This window comes from Somniosus microcephalus, chromosome 9, assembly GCF_052327205.1.
Source record: "Somniosus microcephalus isolate GS21.2 chromosome 9, FLI_Smic_1.0, whole genome shotgun sequence".
NCBI lineage: Eukaryota > Metazoa > Chordata > Chondrichthyes > Squaliformes > Somniosidae > Somniosus > Somniosus microcephalus.
This window is the reverse complement of record NC_140995.1, coordinates 217,853,608-217,873,374: the sequence shown is the minus strand read 5'-3', so window position 1 is coordinate 217,873,374 and position 19,767 is coordinate 217,853,608. Positions and strand designations below refer to the sequence as shown.

The 19,767-nt window shown below is 49.7% G+C and overlaps 1 protein-coding gene across 1 annotated transcript in view; it reads left to right on the top strand.

The window, feature by feature from the left end:
* The window catches only part of plb1 (phospholipase B1), a 207,006-nt gene that overhangs the window by 91,888 nt on the left and 95,351 nt on the right, over positions 1 to 19,767 (top strand). The window contains exons 30-34 of the mRNA XM_085997907.1: positions 1,417 to 1,477; positions 2,045 to 2,103; positions 13,908 to 13,981; positions 17,805 to 17,848; positions 19,231 to 19,339. Of these exons, the coding sequence (XP_085854033.1) occupies positions 1,417 to 1,477; positions 2,045 to 2,103; positions 13,908 to 13,981; positions 17,805 to 17,848; positions 19,231 to 19,339 (347 nt within the window). The remainder of the gene's footprint in view (positions 1 to 1,416; positions 1,478 to 2,044; positions 2,104 to 13,907; positions 13,982 to 17,804; positions 17,849 to 19,230; positions 19,340 to 19,767) is intronic.

Sequence of the window (19,767 nt, the reverse complement as noted above, 5' to 3'; positions counted from 1 at the left end):
CATCTATACTTTTCTCTTCAACCACCCCCTGTGGTAGCAAGTTCCACATTCTCACCACTCTTTGGGTAAAGAAGTTTCTTCTGAATTCTCTATTGGATTTCTTGGTGACTATCTTATATTGATGGCCTCTAGTTATGCTCTTCCCCACAAGTGGAAACATTCTCTCTGTAACCACTCTATCAAAACCTTTGATAATTTTATAGACCTCTGTTAGGTCACCCCTCAGCCTTCTTTTTTCAAGAGCAAAGAGACCTAGCCTATTCATCCTTTCCTGATATTTAGTATAAAATATTCCATTATTTTTCCTACCACCGATGTTAAGCTGACTGGTCTATAATTCCCTGGACATGTTCTATTCCCCTTCTTAAATATAGGTATTACGTTAGCTATCCGCCAGTCCTCTGGCACTACACCTTTTTCTAACGAATTATTAAATATGTGTAATAACGCCTCTGCTATCTCTTCCCTAGATCCTTTTAAAATGCGTAGATGCAATCCATCCGGACCGGGGGTATTATCCTCTTTGAGTTTGATTAGTTTATTTAATATATCCCCTTTTTTATTTTAAATGCACTTATCTCATTACTAATCTCATCATCCAATGTCATGTCCGCCTGTTCTATCTCCCTGGTAAATACTGAAGCAAAATAATTATTTAATATTTCTGCCATCTCTCTATGTGGTATTATCGTGTCTACCCCTTAATGGCCCTATTTCCATTCCAACCTTCCTTTTTTTTAATTGATGTGCCTGTAAAATAATTTACTATTTTGTTTTATGTTCCTTGATAATTTAATTTCATAGTTCCTCTTTGCCTTCCTAATTGTTTTTTTTTACTTCTCTCCTAATCTCTTCGTATTCTTCCTTATCATACACTCCCATGCTGTCTATGTACTTAATGTATGCCTCTTTCCTTACCCTCAATTGTTTCCTTGTGGCTTTATTCATCCATTTACTCACACAACATGCTGACTTAACAGAGATTAGTGTTTATGCTGACTTCAGGCGCTTATGGGCATTTACATGCAATGGCTATTGCCCTAGTTTATGATAGCTGTTTGTTGCTAAAGTTCAGCATTACTAGGTTTCAATTGCAAGATCTCTGGGCAAGACCACAAGGTGTGAAGCAGATTCTTGGTTCCCCTATGGCACTCTTAACATCTGCCAGGTACATACTTCCACTGATCAAGCCACAACCAAGCACAGATGTGGTGCAGCTTCTTCAGCACATACTCTCACAGCTGATCACTCTTTAAAAAAAAAATCTAGCACATATAGTCACCCATTCATCCTGTGCTGGTCCCCGCCACTGAGTTTACAGAAAGAACAGTAAATAAGGTACTATGGGAAAATATTCTCTACTTATTCATAACCACATAAGAATGGGTTGAATTTTAAGTCTGTGATCCTTTACAGGCCTTTGGGAGTGAGTTACTTTGCAAAGACAGGGCTCCATCGGACGTCATTCCAAACTCAGGTAACTATAGATTATTTAACGTGTTATTTTTTACTTTCTCCCTCCTTCCATTATTATGCCTCCCTAATACACACACCGTCACCTGGCTAGGTGAGTAGACCTGCTTCCAGGCTGCTCTTTATCTGAACGCTGGAAGATGCAGAGCGATCATATCTAAGTTGGCTTGTCCTCCCATTATTCTTTTCCAAGTGGCGAAGCACTCTGTTATTTTTTGGCTGTTCTAATCAGCTGGCTGAGATCCAGCGCTCACCATGAGGGGAATCGACTCACCATTCGATGAACCGCACAGTGAGTAAATCTCTCGCTGTGCTGGCATTAAAAGTCCACCACATAGGGTGGGACTGGAATCATGTACAGGCCTGATTGGGTAGAAGTGACAGATTCTTTGGGTAACCAGCTCTGACAATCCAAGAGCTTTTTTATCTGGTGCCAGCCCACAAATTATCAGATTTATTCAATTTAATTTGACACAAATGGTAAGGCTAGTGTTTTGTAATGGCTCTTAGCCCATCTGTATTCTCGATCAATAGTATACAAAATTTATGACTGCTCTTTACTTTTTTTCAGTTCATTCTCTGCGGCCAGCCGATGTGAAAGTTATCGGAGCAGTGGGAGACTCTCTGACGGTTTGTGTACTGTTTGAGTCTCGATTGTCAAAAGCTTTTTTAAAAGGGCAAAATACAAAATCCGTGCGTCAATAATGAATAATCTTAATGCACCATATATAATAACAGTCAGGGATGTGGTAATGTATTAACAGTGGTATGTGAGCCTTAGTTATCAATCCTCAGCCATCTGTTCTTTATGTATTTACAACCCTGGTGAATCAGGAGTTTTTAAACTGCAGAGATACGACCAACATTCTATTATTAGCAAAATAGATACTGAACGTCTAACAGAATATAAAACGTTACAGCTGTGATTTTCTGACTTTGCGGGGATAGTTTTATCCTGACTCTCCCAGCGGGAATGGGACGGGTTCTGGGGTCGGTCGCCCGTTACCCCCGGCCCGATTTATGTCCCACCCGATTTACACCCGCCTGATTTACACCTGCCGGATTTACACCCGCCCGATTTACACCCGCCCGATTTACACCCGCCGGATTTACACCCGCCGGATTTACACCTGCCCGATTTACATCCCGCCCGATTTACACCCGCCCGATTTACACCTGCCGGATTTACACCCGCCCGATTTACACCTGCCGGATTTACATCCCGCCCGATTTACATCCCGCCCGATTTACATCCCGCCCGATTTACACCCGCCCGATTTACACCTGCCGGATTTACACCCGCCCGATTTACATCCCGCCCGATTTACATCCCGCCCGATTTACACCTGCCGGATTTACACCCGCCCGATTTATGTCCCACCCGATTTATGTCCCACCCGATTTACACACCCGCCCGATTTACACCCCGCCTGATTTACACCCGCCCGATTTACACCCGCCCGATTTACACCCGCCTGATTTACACCCGCCCGATTTACACCCGCCCGATTTACACCCGCCTGATTTACACCCGCCTGATTTACACCCGCCCGACTTACACCCCGCCCGATTTACACCCGCCCGATTTACACCCCGCCCGATTTACACCCGCCCGATTTGCACCCGCCCGATTTGCACCCGCCCGATTTGCACCCGCCCGATTTGCACCCGCCCGATTTGCACCCCGCCGGATTTGCACCCCGCCCGATTTACACCCGCCCGATTTACACCCGCCCGATTTACATCCCCGCCCGATTTACACCCCCCCCCCGATTTGCACCCGCCCGATTTGCACCCGCCCGATTTGCACCCGCCCGATTTGCACCCCGCCGGATTTGCACCCCGCCCGGTTTACACCCGCCCGATTTACACCCCGCCCGATTTACACCCGCCCGATTTACATCCCCGCCCGATTTACACCCCCCCGATTTACACCCGCCCGATTTACACCCCGCCCGATTTACACCCGCCCGATTTACATCCCCGCCCGATTTACACCCCCCCCGATTTACACCCGCCCGATTTGCACCCGCCCGATTTACACCCGCTCGATTTACACCCGCCGGATTTGCACCCGCCGGATTTGCACCCCGCCGGATTTGCACCAGCCCGATTTGCACCCGCCCGATTTACACCCGCCCGATTTGCACCCTGCCCGATTTACACCCGCCCGATTTACACCCGCCCGATTTACACCCGCCCGATTTACACCCGCCTGATTTACGATTGCCCGATTTACACCCGCCCGATTTACACCCGCCCGATTTACACCCGCCTGATTTACACCCGCCCGATTTACACTCCGCCTGATTTACACCCGCCCGATTTACACTCCGCCCGATTTACACCCGCCCGATTTACGTCCCGCCCGATTTACACCCCGCCCGATTTACGTCCCGCCCGATTTACGTCCCGCCCGATTTACACTCCGCCTGATTTACACCCGCCCGATTTACACTCCGCCCGATTTACACCCGCCCGATTTACGTCCCGCCCGATTTACGTCCCGCCCGATTTACGTCCCGCCCGATTTAGGTCCCGCCCGATTTACACCCGCCCGATTTACACCCGCCCGATTTACACCCCACCCGATTTACACCCGCCCGATTTACACCCCCCGCCCGATTTACACCCCCCGCCCGATTTACACTCCCGCCCGATTTACACCCCCGCCCGATTTACACCCCCCCCGATTTACACCCCCCGCCCGATTTACACTCCCGCCCGATTTACACCCCCCGCCCGATTTACACCCCCGCCCGATTTACACCCCCCGCCCGATTTACACCCCCCCCGATTTACACCCCCCCCGATTTACACCCGCCCGATTTACACCCCCCGCCCGATTTACACCCCCCGCCCGATTTACACCCCCCCGATTTACACCCCCGCCCGATTTACACCCCCCCGATTTACACCCCCCCGATTTACACCCCCGCCCGATTTACACCCCCCCCGATTTACACCCCCCCGATTTACACCCCCGCCCGATTTACACCCCCCCCGATTTACACTCCACCCGATTTACACCCCCCCGATTTACACCCCCCGCCCGATTTACACCCCCCCCCGATTTACACCTCCCCGATTTACACCCCCCCCGATTTACACACCGCCCGATTTACACCCCCCGCCCGATTTACACCCCCCCGATTTACACCCCCGCCCGATTTACACCCCCCCCGATTTACACCCCCCGCCCGATTTACACCCCCCGCCCGATTTACACCCCCCGCCCGATTTACACCCCCCGCCCGATTTACACCCCCGCCCGATTTACACCCCCCCCCGATTTACACCCCCGCCCGATTTACACCCCCCCCGATTTACACCCCCCGCCCGATTTACACCCCCCCCGATTTACACCCCCCGCCCGATTTACACCCCCCGCCCGATTTACACCCCCCCCGATTTACACCCCCCGCCCGATTTACACCCCCCCGATTTACACCCCCGCCCGATTTACACCCCCCCCGATTTACACCCCCCGCCCGATTTACACCCCCCGCCCGATTTACACCCCCCCGATTTACACCCCCGCCCGATTTACACCCCCCCCGATTTACACCCCCCGCCCGATTTACACCCCCCCCCGATTTACACCCCCGCCCGATTTACACCCCCGCCCGATTTACACCCCCCCGATTTACACCCGCCCGATTTACGTCCCGCCCGATTTACACCCGCCCGATTTACACCCGCCCGATTTACACCCCCCGCCTGATTTACACCCGCCCGATTTACACTCCGCCCGATTTACGTCCCGCCCGATTTACGTCCCGCCCGATTTACGTCCCGCCCGATTTACGTCCCGCCTGATTTACGTCCGGCCCGATTTACACCCGCCTGATTTACACCCGCCCGATTTACACCCCCGCCCGATTTACACCCCCGCCCGATTTACACTCCGCCCGATTTACACCCCCGCCCGATTTACACCCCCGCCCGATTTACACCCCCCCGATTTACACCCGCCCGATTTACGTCCCGCCCGATTTACACCCGCCCGATTTACACCCGCCCGATTTACACCCCCGCCCGATTTACACCCCCCCGATTTACACCCCCGCCCGATTTACACCCCCCCGATTTACACCCGCCCGATTTACGTCCCGCCCGATTTACACCTGCCCGATTTACACTCCGCCCGATTTACACCCGCCCGATTTACGTCCCGCCCGATTTACGTCCCGCCCGATTTACGTCCCGCCCGATTTACATCCCGCCCGATTTACGTCCCGCCCGATTTACACCCGCCCGATTTACGTCCCGCCCGATTTACACCCCACCCGATTTACACCCGCCTGATTTACACCCCCCGCCCAATTTACACCCGCCCGATTTACGTCCCGCCCGATTTACACCCCACCCGATTTACACCCGCCTGATTTACACCCGCCGCCCGATTTACACCCGCCCGATTTACGTCCCGCCCGATTTACACCCCACCCGATTTACACCCGCCTGATTTACACCCCCCGCCCGATTTACGTCCCGCCCGATTTACATCCCACACGATTTACACACCCGCCTGATTTACACCCCCCGCCCGATTTACACCCGCCCGATTTACATCCCGCCCGATTTACACACCCGCCTGATTTACATCCCACACGATTTACACACCCGCCTGATTTACACCCCCCGCCCGATTTGCACCCCGCCCGATTTACACCCCGCCCGATTTACACCCACCGCCGGATTTACACCCGCCGTCCGATTTACACCCACCCGATTTACACTCCGCCCGATTTACATCCCACACGATTTACACACCCGCCTGATTTACACCCGCCCGATTTGCACCCCGCCCGATTTACACCCACCGCCGGATTTACACCCGCCGTCCGATTTACACCCACCCGATTTACATCCCGCCCGATTTACACCCCCGCCCGATTTACACCCACCGCCCGATTTACATCCCGCCCGATTTACGTCCCGCCTGATTTACACCCGCCGTCCGATTTACACCCACCCGATTTACACCCCGCCCGATTTACACCCCCCGCCCGATTTACGTCCCGCCTGATTTACACCCCGCCCGATTTACATCCCGCCCGATTTACGTCCCGCCCGATTTACGTCCCGCCTGATTTACACCCCGCCCGATTTACGTCCCGCCCGATTTACACCCGCCCGATTTACGTCCCGCCCGATTTACACCCGCCTGATTTACACCCCCCGCCCGATTTACACCCCACCCGATTTACACCCGCCTGATTTACACCCCCCGCCCGATTTACACCCCACCCGATTTACACCCGCCTGATTTACACCCCCCGCCCGATTTACACCCCCCGCCCGATTTACACCCCCCGCCCGATTTACACTCCGCCCGATTTACACCCCCCGCCCGATTTACGTCCCGCCCGATTTACACCCCCCGCCCGATTTACACCCCCCGCCCGATTTACACCCCCGCCCGATTTACACCCGCCCGATTTACACCCGCCCGATTTACACCCCCGCCCGATTTACACCCCCCCGCCCGATTTACACCCCCCGCCCGATTTACACCCCCCCGCCCGATTTACACCCCCCCGCCCGATTTACACCCCCGCCCGATTTACACCCCCCCGCCCGATTTACACCCCCCGCCCGATTTACACCCGCCCGATTTACACCCCCGCCCGATTTACACCCCCCCGCCCGATTTACACCCCCCCGCCCGATTTACACCCCCCGATTTACACCCCCGCCCGATTTACACCCCCCCGCCCGATTTACACCCCCCGCCCGATTTACACCCGCCCGATTTACACCCCCGCCCGATTTACACCCCCCCGCCCGATTTACACCCCCCCGCCCGATTTACACCCGCCCGATTTACACCCCCGCCCGATTTACACCCCCCCGCCCGATTTACACCCGCCCGATTTACGTCCCGCCCGATTTACACCCCACCCGATTTACACCCGCCCGATTTACACCCGCCCGATTTACGTCCCGCCCGATTTACACCCCACCCGATTTACACCCGCCCGATTTACACCCGCCTGATTTACGTCCCGCCCGATTTACACCCGCCCGATTTACGTCCCGCCCGATTTACACCCCACCCGATTTACGTCCCGCCCGATTTACACCCCCCGCCCGATTTACACCCCCCGCCCGATTTACACTCCGCCCGATTTACACCCCCGCCCGATTTACACCCCCCCGCCCGATTTACACCCCCCCGCCCGATTTACACCCCCCGCCCGATTTACACCCGCCCGATTTACACCCCCGCCCGATTTACACCCCCCGCCCGATTTACACCCCCCCGATTTACACCCCCGCCCGATTTACACCCCCCCGCCCGATTTACACCCCACCCGATTTACACCCGCCCGATTTACACCCGCCCGATTTACGTCCCGCCCGATTTACACCCGCCCGATTTACACCCGCCTGATTTACGTCCCGCCCGATTTACGTCCCGCCCGATTTACACCCCACCCGATTTACGTCCCGCCCGATTTACACCCGCCCGATTTACGTCCCGCCCGATTTACACCCGCCCGATTTACACCCGCCCGATTTACGTCCCGCCCGATTTACACCCGCCCGATTTACACCCCACCCGATTTAAACCCGCCTGATTTACACCCGCCCGATTTACACCCGCCCGATTTACACCCGCCTGATTTACACCCCCGGGGGAATTAAAAAACAGAATGTGTCAGGAATGGACAGAAGGTATGGAGTAAAAAGTAAAGTACTAAAAAGGGAAAAAACAGGAACTAAGTGTTACAAAACATATTTGAAAGTTCTTTATCTGAATGCACGTAGCATTCGTAACAAAATGAATGAGTTAACGGCACAAATAATGACATATGGGTATGATCTTGTGGCCATTACAGAAACATGGCTGCAGGGTGACCATGACTGGGAATTAAACATACCAGGTTATTTAACAATCAGGAAGGACAGGCAGGAAGGGAGAGGAGGTGGGGTGGCTATGTTAATAAAGGAAGGAATCACTGTAATACAGAGAAATGATATTGGGTCAAAGGAGCACGATAGTGAAACAGTTTGGGTGGAGGTAAGGAATAATAAGGGGAAAAAAACACTAGTGGGCACAGTCTATAGGCCTCCGAACAGTCGCAACTCTGTTGGACGGAGTATTAATCAGGAAATAGTTGAGGCTTGTAATAAGGGAACATCTATAATTATGGGGGATTTTAATTATCATATTAACTGGACAAATCAAACTGGGCAGGGCTGCCTTGAGGATGAGTTCATTGAGTGTATTAGGGATGGGTTTCTTGAGCAGTATGTAACTGAACCGACCAGGGGGCAAGCAACCTTAGATCTGGTCCTGTGTAACGAGACAGGATTAATTCAAAATGTCCTAGTAAAGGATCCCCTTGGAATGAGTGACCATAACATGGTTGAATTCCATATTCAATTAGAGGGTGAGAAGGTTGGATCTCAAACAAGCGTGCTAAGCTTGAATAAAGGAGACTATGAAGGTATGAGAGCGGAATTAATGAGAGTAGAGTGGATTGGGAAAATAGATTAAAGGGTAAGACGGTACATGATCAGTGGTGTACATTTAAGGAGTTATTTTACAACTTCCAAAAAAAATATATTCCACTGAGGAAAAAAGGGTGTAAAAGAAAAGACAGCGATCCGTGGCTAAGTAAAGTAATTAAGGATAGTATCCGACTAAAAACAAGGGCATATAAGGTAGCCAAATCTAGTGGGAGGATAGAGGATTGGGAAGTCTTTAAAAGACAGCAAAAAATAACAAAAAGATTGATTAAGAAAGGGAAGATAGATTATGAAAGTAAATTAGCAAAAAATATAAAAACAGATAGTAAAAGTTTCTATAGTTATATAAAAAGAAAAAGGGTGGCTAAAGTAAATGTTGGTCCCTTAGAGGATGAGACCGGGAAATTAATGGTGGGAAATATGGAGATGGCAAAAACACTGAACAATTATTTTGTATCAGTCTTTACAGTAGAGGACACTAAGAATATCCCAACACTGGACAAACAGGGGGCTCTGGGGGGGGGAGGAACTAAATACAATTAAAATCACTAAGGAAGTGGTACTTGGTAAAATAATGGGACTCAAGGCGGATAAATCCCCTGGACCTGATGGCTTGCATCCCAGGGTCTTGAGGGAAGTGGCGGTAGGGATTGTGGATGCATTGGTAATAATTTTCCAAAACTCACTGGACTCAGCAAAGGTCCCGGCAGATTGGAAAACTGCTAATGTAACACCATTATTTAAAAAGGGTAGTAGGCAGAAGGCTGGAAACTATAGACCTGTTAGCCTAACATCTGTGGTTGGTAAAATGTTAGAGTCCATTATTAAGGAGACAGTAACGGGACATTTGGATAAACACAATTTAATAGGGCAAACTCAGCATGGTTTCATGAAGGGGAAGTCATGTTTAACAAATTTGCTTGAGTTTTTTGAGGAAGTAACATATAGGGTGGATAAAGGGGAACCAGTGGACGTAGTGTATTTAGACTTCCAAAAGGCATTTGATAAGGTGCCACACAAAAGATTATTGCTCAAGATAAAAAATCACGGGATTGGGGGTAATATTCTGGCATGGGTGGAGGATTGGCTATCTAACAGAAGGCAGAGAGTTGGGATAAATGGTTCATTCTCAGACTGGCAACCAGTAACTAGTGGTGTTCCGCAGGGGTCAGTGCTGGGTCCCCAACTCTTTACAATCTATATTAACGATTTGGAGGAAGGGACCGAGTGTAACATATCAAAGTTTGCAGATGATACAAAGATGGGACGGAAAGTAGTGAGTGAGGAGGACATAAAAAACCTGCAAAGGGACATAGACAGGCTAAGTAAGTGGGCAGAGATTTGGCAGATGGAATACAATACTGGAAAGTGTGAAGTTATGCACTTTGGCAGGAAAAATCAGAGAGCAAGTTATTATCTTAATGGCAAGAAACTGGAAAGTACTGTAGTACAAAGGGATCTGGGGGTCCTGGTGCACGAAACTCAAAAAGTTAGTATGCAGGTGCAGCAAGTGATCAAGAAGGCCAATGGAATGTTGGCTTTTATTGCTAGGGGGTTGGAATATAAAAACAGGGAGGTATTGCTGCAGTTGTACAAGGTATTGGTGAGGCCGCACCTGGAATACTGCATACAGTTTTGGTGTCCATACTTAAGAAAAGACATACTTGCTCTCGAGTCAGTACAAAGAAGGTTCACTCGGTTAATCCCGGGGATGAGGGGGTGGTCATATGAGGAGAGGTTGAGTAGATTGGGACTCTACTCATTGGAGTTCAGAAGAATGAGAGGCGATCTTATTGAAACATATAAGATTGTGAAGGGGCTTGATCGGGTGGATGCGGTGAGGGTGTTCCCAATGATGGGTGAAACTAGAACTAGGGGGCATAATCTTAAAATAAGGGGCTGCTCATTCAAAACTGAGATGAGGAGAAACTTCTTCACTCAGAGGGTGGTAGGTTTGTGGAATTTGCTGCCCCACAAAGCTGTGGAAGCTACATCATTAAATAAATTTAAAACAGAAATAGATAGTTTCCTAGAAGTAAAGGGAATAAAGGATTACGGGGAGCGGGCAGGAAATTGGACATGAGTCTGGGTTCGGAATGGTCATGGCCCTGTGGGTAGTGGAGCGGGCCCAGGGGCCGTGTAGCCTTGTTCTGCTCCTACCGTGTTCTAATTCTGTTAGATTTCAGGAGATGGTTTTATTCCTGTTCCTGGCTGGGGTGGAGATCGCCTTTACAGAAGGTAAGTACTGTAGAAAAAATAGGGACAGAGTGATCTCCTGGAAGAATTTCGATCGCCTAGATGGGTCGGAGAGGAATTTCCCAGATTTTTTTCTCCCAAATTGGCCATTGGGTCTTTATCTGGTTTTTCGCCTCTCCCGGGAGATCACATGGGTTCGGGTGGATGCAGAGTGATAGAAGATTTGAGGTTAGGATCAGATCAGCCATGATCTTATTGAATGGTGGAGCAGGCTCGAGGGGCCGATTGGCCTACTCCTGCTCCTATTTCTTATGTTCTTATGTTCTTACACCCGCCCGATTTACATCCCGCCCGATTTACATCCCACACGATTTACACACCCGCCTGATTTACACCCGCCCGATTTGCACCCCGCCCGATTTACACTCCGCCCGATTTACACCCCGCCCGATTTACACCCCGCCCGATTTACACCCACCGCCGGATTTACACCCGCCGTCCGATTTACACCCGCCTGATTTACACCCGCCCGATTTACACCCCGCCCGATTTACACCCCCCGCCCGATTTACATCCCACCCGATTTACACCCGCCCGATTTACACCCGCCCGATTTACGATTGCCCGATTTACACTCCGCCCGATTTACACCCGCCCGATTTACACCCCGCCCGATTTACACCCGCCCGATTTACACCCGCCCGATTTACACCCGCCCGATTTACACCCGCCCGATTTACGATTGCCCGATTTACACCCGCCCGATTTACGATTGCCCGTTTTACACCTCGCTCGATTTACGATTACCCGATTTACACCCGCCCGATTTACACCCGCCCGATTTACGATTGCCCGATTTACGATTGCCCGATTTACACCCGCCCGATTTACACCCGCCCAATTTACGATTGCCTGATTTACACCCGCCCGATTTACGATTGTCCAATTTACACCCGCCCGATTTACGATTGCCCGATTTACACCCGCCCGATTTACGATTGCCCGATTTACACCCGCCCGATTTACGATTGCCCGATTTACACCTCGCTCGATTTGCGATTGCCCGATTTACGATTGCCCGATTTACACCCGCCCGATTTACACCCGCCCGATTTACGATTGCCCGATTTACGATTGCCCGATTTACACCCGCCCGATTTACGATTGCCCGTTTTACACCTCGCTCGATTTACGATTGCCCGATTTACGATTGCCCGATTTATACCCGCCCGATTTACGATTGCCCGATTTACACCTCGCTCGATTTACGATTGCCCGATTTACACCCGCCCGATTTACGATTGCCCGATTTACACCCGCCCGATTTACGATTGCCCGATTTACACCCGCCCGATTTACGATTGCCCGTTTTACACCTCGCTCGATTTGCGATTGCCCGATTTACGATTGCCCGATTTACACCCGCCCGATTTACACCCGCCCGATTTACGATTGCCCGATTTATGATTGCCCGATTTACACCCGCCCGATTTACACCCGCCCGATTTACGATTGCCCGTTTTACACCTCGCTCGATTTACGATTGCCCGATTTACGATTGCCCGATTTATACCCGCCCGATTTACGATTGCCCGATTTACACCTCGCTCGATTTACGATTGCCCGATTTACACCCGCCCGATTTACGATTGCCCGATTTACACCCGCCCGATTTACGATTGCCCGATTTACACCCGCCTGATTTACGATTGCCCGATTTACACCCGCCTGATTTACTCCCCGCCCAATTTACTCCCTGCCTGATTTGCATCCCTCCCGATTTACACCCGCCCGATTTACACACCCTGCCCGATTTATACCCCCCCCACCCGATTTACACCCTGCCTGATTTGCACGCTCCGCCTGATTTATACCCCCCCCCGCTCCATTTCCACCCCGTGCCCTATTTACTCCCCGTCCGAGTTACAACCGCCCGTTTTAACCCCCCGCCCCATTTACACCCGCCCGTTTTAACCCCCCGCCCCATTTACACCCGCCCGTTTTAACCCCCCGCCCCATTTACACCCGTCCGATTTACACCATGTAAACAGAACAGCCATGGATCTCCAGGACCCTCGGAGCACTTCTCTGACCAACTTCTTTCCAAATCCTTTCAGCTGTCATTCCCAACTCCATGCCCACCAACACAAGCAGCACCACTTTCAACGGTGTAACATTGAACTCACTGGGAGTCCTGCTATAGGAGATCCATGTAATGAAAGGAAACTGAGTCTGGGGTCTATTTTCACTGCCTTTGCCTGGTGTTAGCACAGGAACAGGAGCAGGCCAGTCAGCCCCTCGAGCCTGGTCCACTATTCAATTAGTTCTTGGCCGATCTGTACCTTGACTCCATCTGCCCACCTTGGTTCCATAACCCTTAATACCCTTGCCTAACAGGGGTTGATAACGGCCTCAAAATGGGGTCAGTAGCCCGTTTACACTGGTAATGCGGCCGACTCCATTTTGATAGGGGCCTACCACCAGGTGTCCAAAGCGCCTGCCTGTTTCAGGCGAGAGGTCCCTTTTAACATGGAAATCGGGATTCTATGTGTAAATAGGGATGAGAAAATTAATATTGTACAAGATGTGCTTCTTACATCTGATAGGAAGGTTTGGGTGATTTTATTCACTCGACTCATTCACTAGTCTGTTTCGTGCAATCTGATCATCAACTTCTTTCTTGAAACCACTGGAAGAGTTTTACTTTATCTGAGGGAGAGAAATAGAAACTAGTCCTGGTGTCTTTTGTTTTGTAGGCTGGCAACGGAATAGGCTCGAAACCCAATGATCTTCTGGACGTCTTAACCCAGTACAGGGGGCTGTCCTTCAGGTACAATGCACGGTGTTCCAAAAAAAAAGTCCTGCAGAACAGTTCGCAACGAGCAGCGCTGTCGGAAATCCAGAAACATGGAATTCCTACGCACTAGAGCGAGTTCTGAGTATTCCCAAATGTTGCTCAGGTTCCATTTGAATTTGCAATCTCCATTAAATTGAAAATATTGTAATCAAGTTCGCTGGTCTGAAGCTGTGTCTGGTTTTGAGATCTCTCTACCTTGGCTGATCCAGTCAAAAAACTCTGCAATCATTTCAAGAGGCAATTAGGTGTGAGTGAGGAATTATAGGTTTCTGTGGAAGAATGAGCCAGATGGACCGAATGGCTTTCCTCATCTGTACCTTCCCTTTCACTGTAGAGTTTTGCCCAAAAGGTCAGCACCCTTTACTCTTGGTTTATCAGAGAGGAGCATAACCAAACGCAAAGGGCGTATTTTGACTTTGGCCGATAGTGTAAAATGGGCAATAGTGAGTTCGGCAGCCTCTTTTATTTCCATTGACCATGGGAGAGATGTATAGCAGGCTGCGGATTCAACTAGATTGATTCCTGGGATGAGAGGGCTCCTCTATGAGGAGAAATCGAGTAGACTAGGCCTATATTCTCTGGAGTTCAGAAGAATGAGAAGTGATCTCATTGAAACATATAAAATTCTTACAGGGCTTGACAGGGTAGATGCAGGGAGGACATTTCCCCTGGCTGGGGATGTTAGAAACATAGAAACATAGAAGATAGGAGCAGGAATAGGCCATTCGGCCCCTCGAGCCTGCTCCGCCATTCAATGAGATCATGGCTGATCATCCAAACTCAGTACCCTGTCCCTGCCTTCTCCCCATATCCCTTGATCACTTTAGCCTTAAGAAATATATCTAACTCCTTCTTGAATATACAGCAGGGGTCACAGTCTCAGAATAAGGGGTCGGCCATTTAGGACTGAGATGAGGAGAAATTTCTTCACTCAGAGGGTGGTGAATCTTTGGAATTCTCTACCCCAGAGGGCTGTGGAGGCTCAGTCGTTGAGTATATTCAAGATAGAGATCCATAGATTTTTGGGTACTAAGGGGATCAAGGGATAAACATAGAAACATAGAAGCATAGAAGATATGGGGATAGTGCAGGAAAGTGGAGTTGAGGTCGAAGATCAGTCATGATCTTATTGAATGGTGGAGCAGGCTCGAGGGGCTATGTGGCGGAGCAGGCTCGAGGGGCCGTGTGGCGGAGCAGGCTCGAGGGGCCGTGTGGCGGAGCAGGCTCGAGGGGCCGTGTGGCGGAGCAGGCTCGAGGGGCCGTGTGGCGGAGCAGGCTCGAGGCGCCGTGTGGCGGAGCAGGCTCGAGGCGCCGTGTGGCGGAGCAGGCTCGAGGGGCCGTGTGGCAGAGCAGGCTCAAGGGGCCGTGTGGCGGAGCAGGCTCAAGGGACCGTGTGGCAGAGCAGGCTCGAGGGGCCGTGTGGCGGAGCAGGCTCGAGGGGCCGTGTGGTGGAGCAGGCTCGAGGGATCGTGTGACGGTGCAGACTCGAGGGGCCGTGTGACGGAGCAGACTCGAGGGGCCGTGTGGCCGACTCCTGCTCCTATTTCTTATGTTCTTATGTTCACCCGTTGTACATTGTCGCACAAAGTCAAAATCTACCCCCAAAGTATCCAACTTGGATGAAATTCACTGACCTGACCAATTCATCCGCACTGAGCCCTTTCACTCGTCTCTATCTCTCCACGTATTATACAAGATGCGAATTCCTCTGGTCACTCTGTAAATACACTTTTGATGATTTCTTCAGTTTGCTATGTTCTAAAAGGAAGGGTGGGAAATTTCCTGAGAGATAATCCCGCTCCGCCAGTAGTTACATCGGCGGGAGTGGGATGGCAGCCCAATTTACTCGCGAAAACGGGGTTTCCGATGTACTTCCGACGGCGTAACACCAGCGGAACGGGCGCAGCTCCCGGGAATTTCCGAGCCAAAGTGTTTACAATTTTGCAGTGAATCCCAAACAGAGGAAGTTTTCACAAATGTGTTTACAATGTTGCACAGCACCGTGAGCAGAGGTGCTCATACCCCCCCAGAGGGGCCAATACAAGTCTGCCTTTTACTCACAAGTCAAAGGTTGAGAGTCATGGGCACTGCATTGTGCTGTAAAGGCCTTACAATGGAATTAAATGAAAATGACCCTGCCTGATTGTGTATTCCTTTATAAATCTGTGCTTGTTATCAGGCTTAAAAGAAAACGTGCTTACAGTTCACGTCTGTTCTGTAGTCAAGCGACAGGTGCGTTCAGCGGGTAGCATGCTCACCTCTTAGTCAGAAGGTTGTTGGATCAGGCCCCACACCAGGGCTTGAGCATGTGATCCAAGCTAACACAGCACTGTAGTATTGAGAATAACAACAGAAAATGCTGGAAAAACTCAGCAGGTCAGGCAACATCCGTGGAGTTGCCTGACCTGCTGAGTTTTTCCAGCATTTTCTGTTGTTATTTCGGATTTCCAACATCTGCAGTATTTTGCTATCGCACTGTAGTATTGAGGGTGTGCTGTACATTCAGAGGTGCCATTCTTCTGATGAGACACTAACCCAAGGTCTCATCTGAAACATAGAAACATAGAAGATAGGAGCAGGAGTAGGCCATTCGGCCCCTTGAGCCTACTCCGCCATTCAATGAAATCATGGCTGATCATTCAAATTCAGTACCCTGTCCCTGCCTTCTCCCCATATCCCTTGATCCCTTTAGCCTTAAGAAATATATCTAACTCCTTCTTGAATATATTTAATGAATTGGCCTCAACTGCCTTCTGTGGTAGAGAATTCCACAGGTTCACCTCTCTCTGAGTGAAGAAATTCCTCCTCATCTCTGTCCTAAATGGCTTACCCCTTATCCTTAGAATCTGACCCCTGGTTCTGGACTCCCCCGCCATCAGGAACATCCTTCCTGCATCTAGTCTATCTAGTCCTGTTAGAATTTTATAAGTTTCAATGAGATCCCCTCTCATTCTTCTAAACTCCAGCGAGTATAAGCCCAATCGACCCAATCTCTCCTCATACGTCATTCCTGCCATCCCAGGTATCAGTCTGGTGAATCTTCGCTGCACTCCCTCCATGGCAAGAACATCCTTCCTCAGATAAGGCGACCAAAACTGCACACAATGCTCAAGGTGTGGTCTCACCAAGGCCCTGTACAACTGCAGCAACACATCCTTGTTCCTGTACTCGAACCCTCTCGCTAAGAAGGCCAACATACCATTGGCCTTCTTAACCGCCTGCTGCACCTGCATGCTTACCTTCAGCGACTGGTGCACAAGGACACCCAGGTCTCGTTGCACTTCCAATTCTCCCAATCTATTGCCATTCAGATAATAATGTGCCTTCCTGTTTTTGCCACCAAAGTGGATAACCTCACATTTATCCACATTATACTGCATCTGCCATGCATCTGCCCAATCACCCAACCTGTCCAAATCGTACTCAAGTTTATTCCAACTCCTTGCTTCCTGTCTGCCAACCAGTTCTCTATCCAAGTCAGTCACTCTATCTGTCTGTGCAGTTGAGCATAAAAGATCCCATAAGAATATTCAAAGAAGAGCAGGGTGACCTGGCCAACATTACTCTCTCAACCAACTGATTATCTGCTCGTTCCTCCTATTCCTGTCTGTATGTGGAAGTGCTTTGAGACATTCCACAGAGAAATGTGACAAGGCATTATATAAATGGATTTGTATTTGTGTTTTTAACGTGAGTGAAGTGAAAATAAATCTGTTTTAACTTTAGGGTAGAAATATCATTTTAAATGTTTCTGAGAAAATTATTACCAGGAGTTGTTTTATTCTTTTGTTAACAGCATTGGAGGAGATGAATCGTTAAGAACCACCACCACTCTGCCAAGTAAGGACATCAGAATAGCGTAAAATTTTATTTTGTTCAATTTTTGAACATTTTGAAATGTTCCCACAGGATAACTTTTAAAAGTCAAAGGTTACCTCACTCTAGTTCGAGCCAGTAAAAAACAAATTTAGGACTGATAATCAAGCAGTTCGTCTTCACATAAAGACTGGTCAACACATGGAATGGACCTCTGGGTAATGTAATGGCGTCAAACACCTTTGAATTATTTACGAAACAATTCGATACCACATTGTGGGGACTGTAAGGTTTTTCTAGATAGACGGCTGAATGAAATAGTCCTCGGGGTTGATTTTAACTGGTCCCACCGGGCGGAAGGTGGGGGAGGAACTGGGCAGCAGCGTGTTGGATACCCGTTTTACACCCCGCCCAACCCTGTGTCATCCTGCTGAATCAAGCCTTTAGCGTGTTTCGATTTAGTGCATGCTCCTAATCCTTGCTTTCGCTCTCAAAATGTTGTCACCTCACACTTCTCGATATTAACTTGCATCCGCCACGTGACCCCTCGTGTTCTTCTGGAGCCATTTACAATTTTTGCTGTTTGCCAAACCCCCAACTTTTGTGTCATCAGCAAATTTAAATGTAATTATAGATATCACAGGTCTAACGTGGGGAGGGAGAGGGGAGGAAATTACTTTGAAAAAGATAAAAAATGAGTTAAATGCTGTTTTGTTCGAAATGCCATTTTATGGAAGAAAACGATAGTCTCAGCAGAATTTTGTGTTGAGTGTTTAATAGAAGTGGTACAGTAAAAAATTTCCCGCTGGGGTTGCACCTGATCTCCCGTTGTAACGTCTGCCGTTTCCGCCATTTCTCCAGCGTTTCTGCCGAAGCTCTGGTGGGAGACTGGGAGAACCCCCGTGGAAATTTTACCTTACCGAGTTATTTTTTTTACTCCCATTTGACCTTCAAGTCAAGTCTCTCTATCTGCCGGAACATTCAGGGCCGGAGCTCCCAGTGAGGGAAACTCGGTTACCGGCTGGGGATGTATGTTATAGGTTTGGGAAGTGCGACAGAATCTGATTTAAATAGCAGAAGAATCTTGGACACAAAGAGTGATTAAGATGTGGAATAGACTTCCGGGTAGGATAGTGGAAGTGAAGTAAGTCCCTGGAATCATTTAAGCAACTGCTGGATGCCGTGATGGGAGGGAGCTGTAGGTTCATTCTGGATAGTTGAGCTGGGATGGGCCGAATGGACTTCCTCGTCTATATTGGTCTTGTGATCTCTGATGGTAACAGACATCAAAAGATCACCCATCATTAAACATTGGCTGATTTTTTAACTTTTCTTTGAACTTGATGACAGGTTCTATAGCGGCCAGAACCTTTCCCTGTAATATCTCCCGCTATTGTTGCCTTCAGATATTCTTCGCGAATTTAACCCTTCGTTGACTGGCTTTTCGACTGGAAAGGGAAATCTTGAGAATCCAAAAGCGTTCCTGAATCAAGCTGTGCCTGGAGCCGTGGCCGGGTATGTACTTGAGATCTATTCTCGTGACTGTTCTAGTTATGGGGCAGGGTTTTACGCTGGGGGTTACACCGCTTCCTCGATGTACCTTGAGTGGAATGCAGAGGAAGATACTTTAGGAGGCATTCTGCTCGCTCCACCCATTGCCGGCACTTCCTGCCACAAGTGAGGTCAGGTGTATAATATGTATGCCCAAATATGGGTGGGCGTATTATAATGAGATGCAAATGGCGGGAATAGGTCACATGACACATTTCCTGCCATTCAGGCCTTAGCAAAGCTGGGCACAAGGAATGCTGGTGTGTTCCTGGAATCCAGTGTTGGTATAGGCAATGGGTGGTGGAGGGGGCGGGGGGATGTAAAGATTTAAAAAGCCATAAACCCTATGCAATCCATCGTAGGCTACTGTGATTTTATTATTTTAAAAAAAA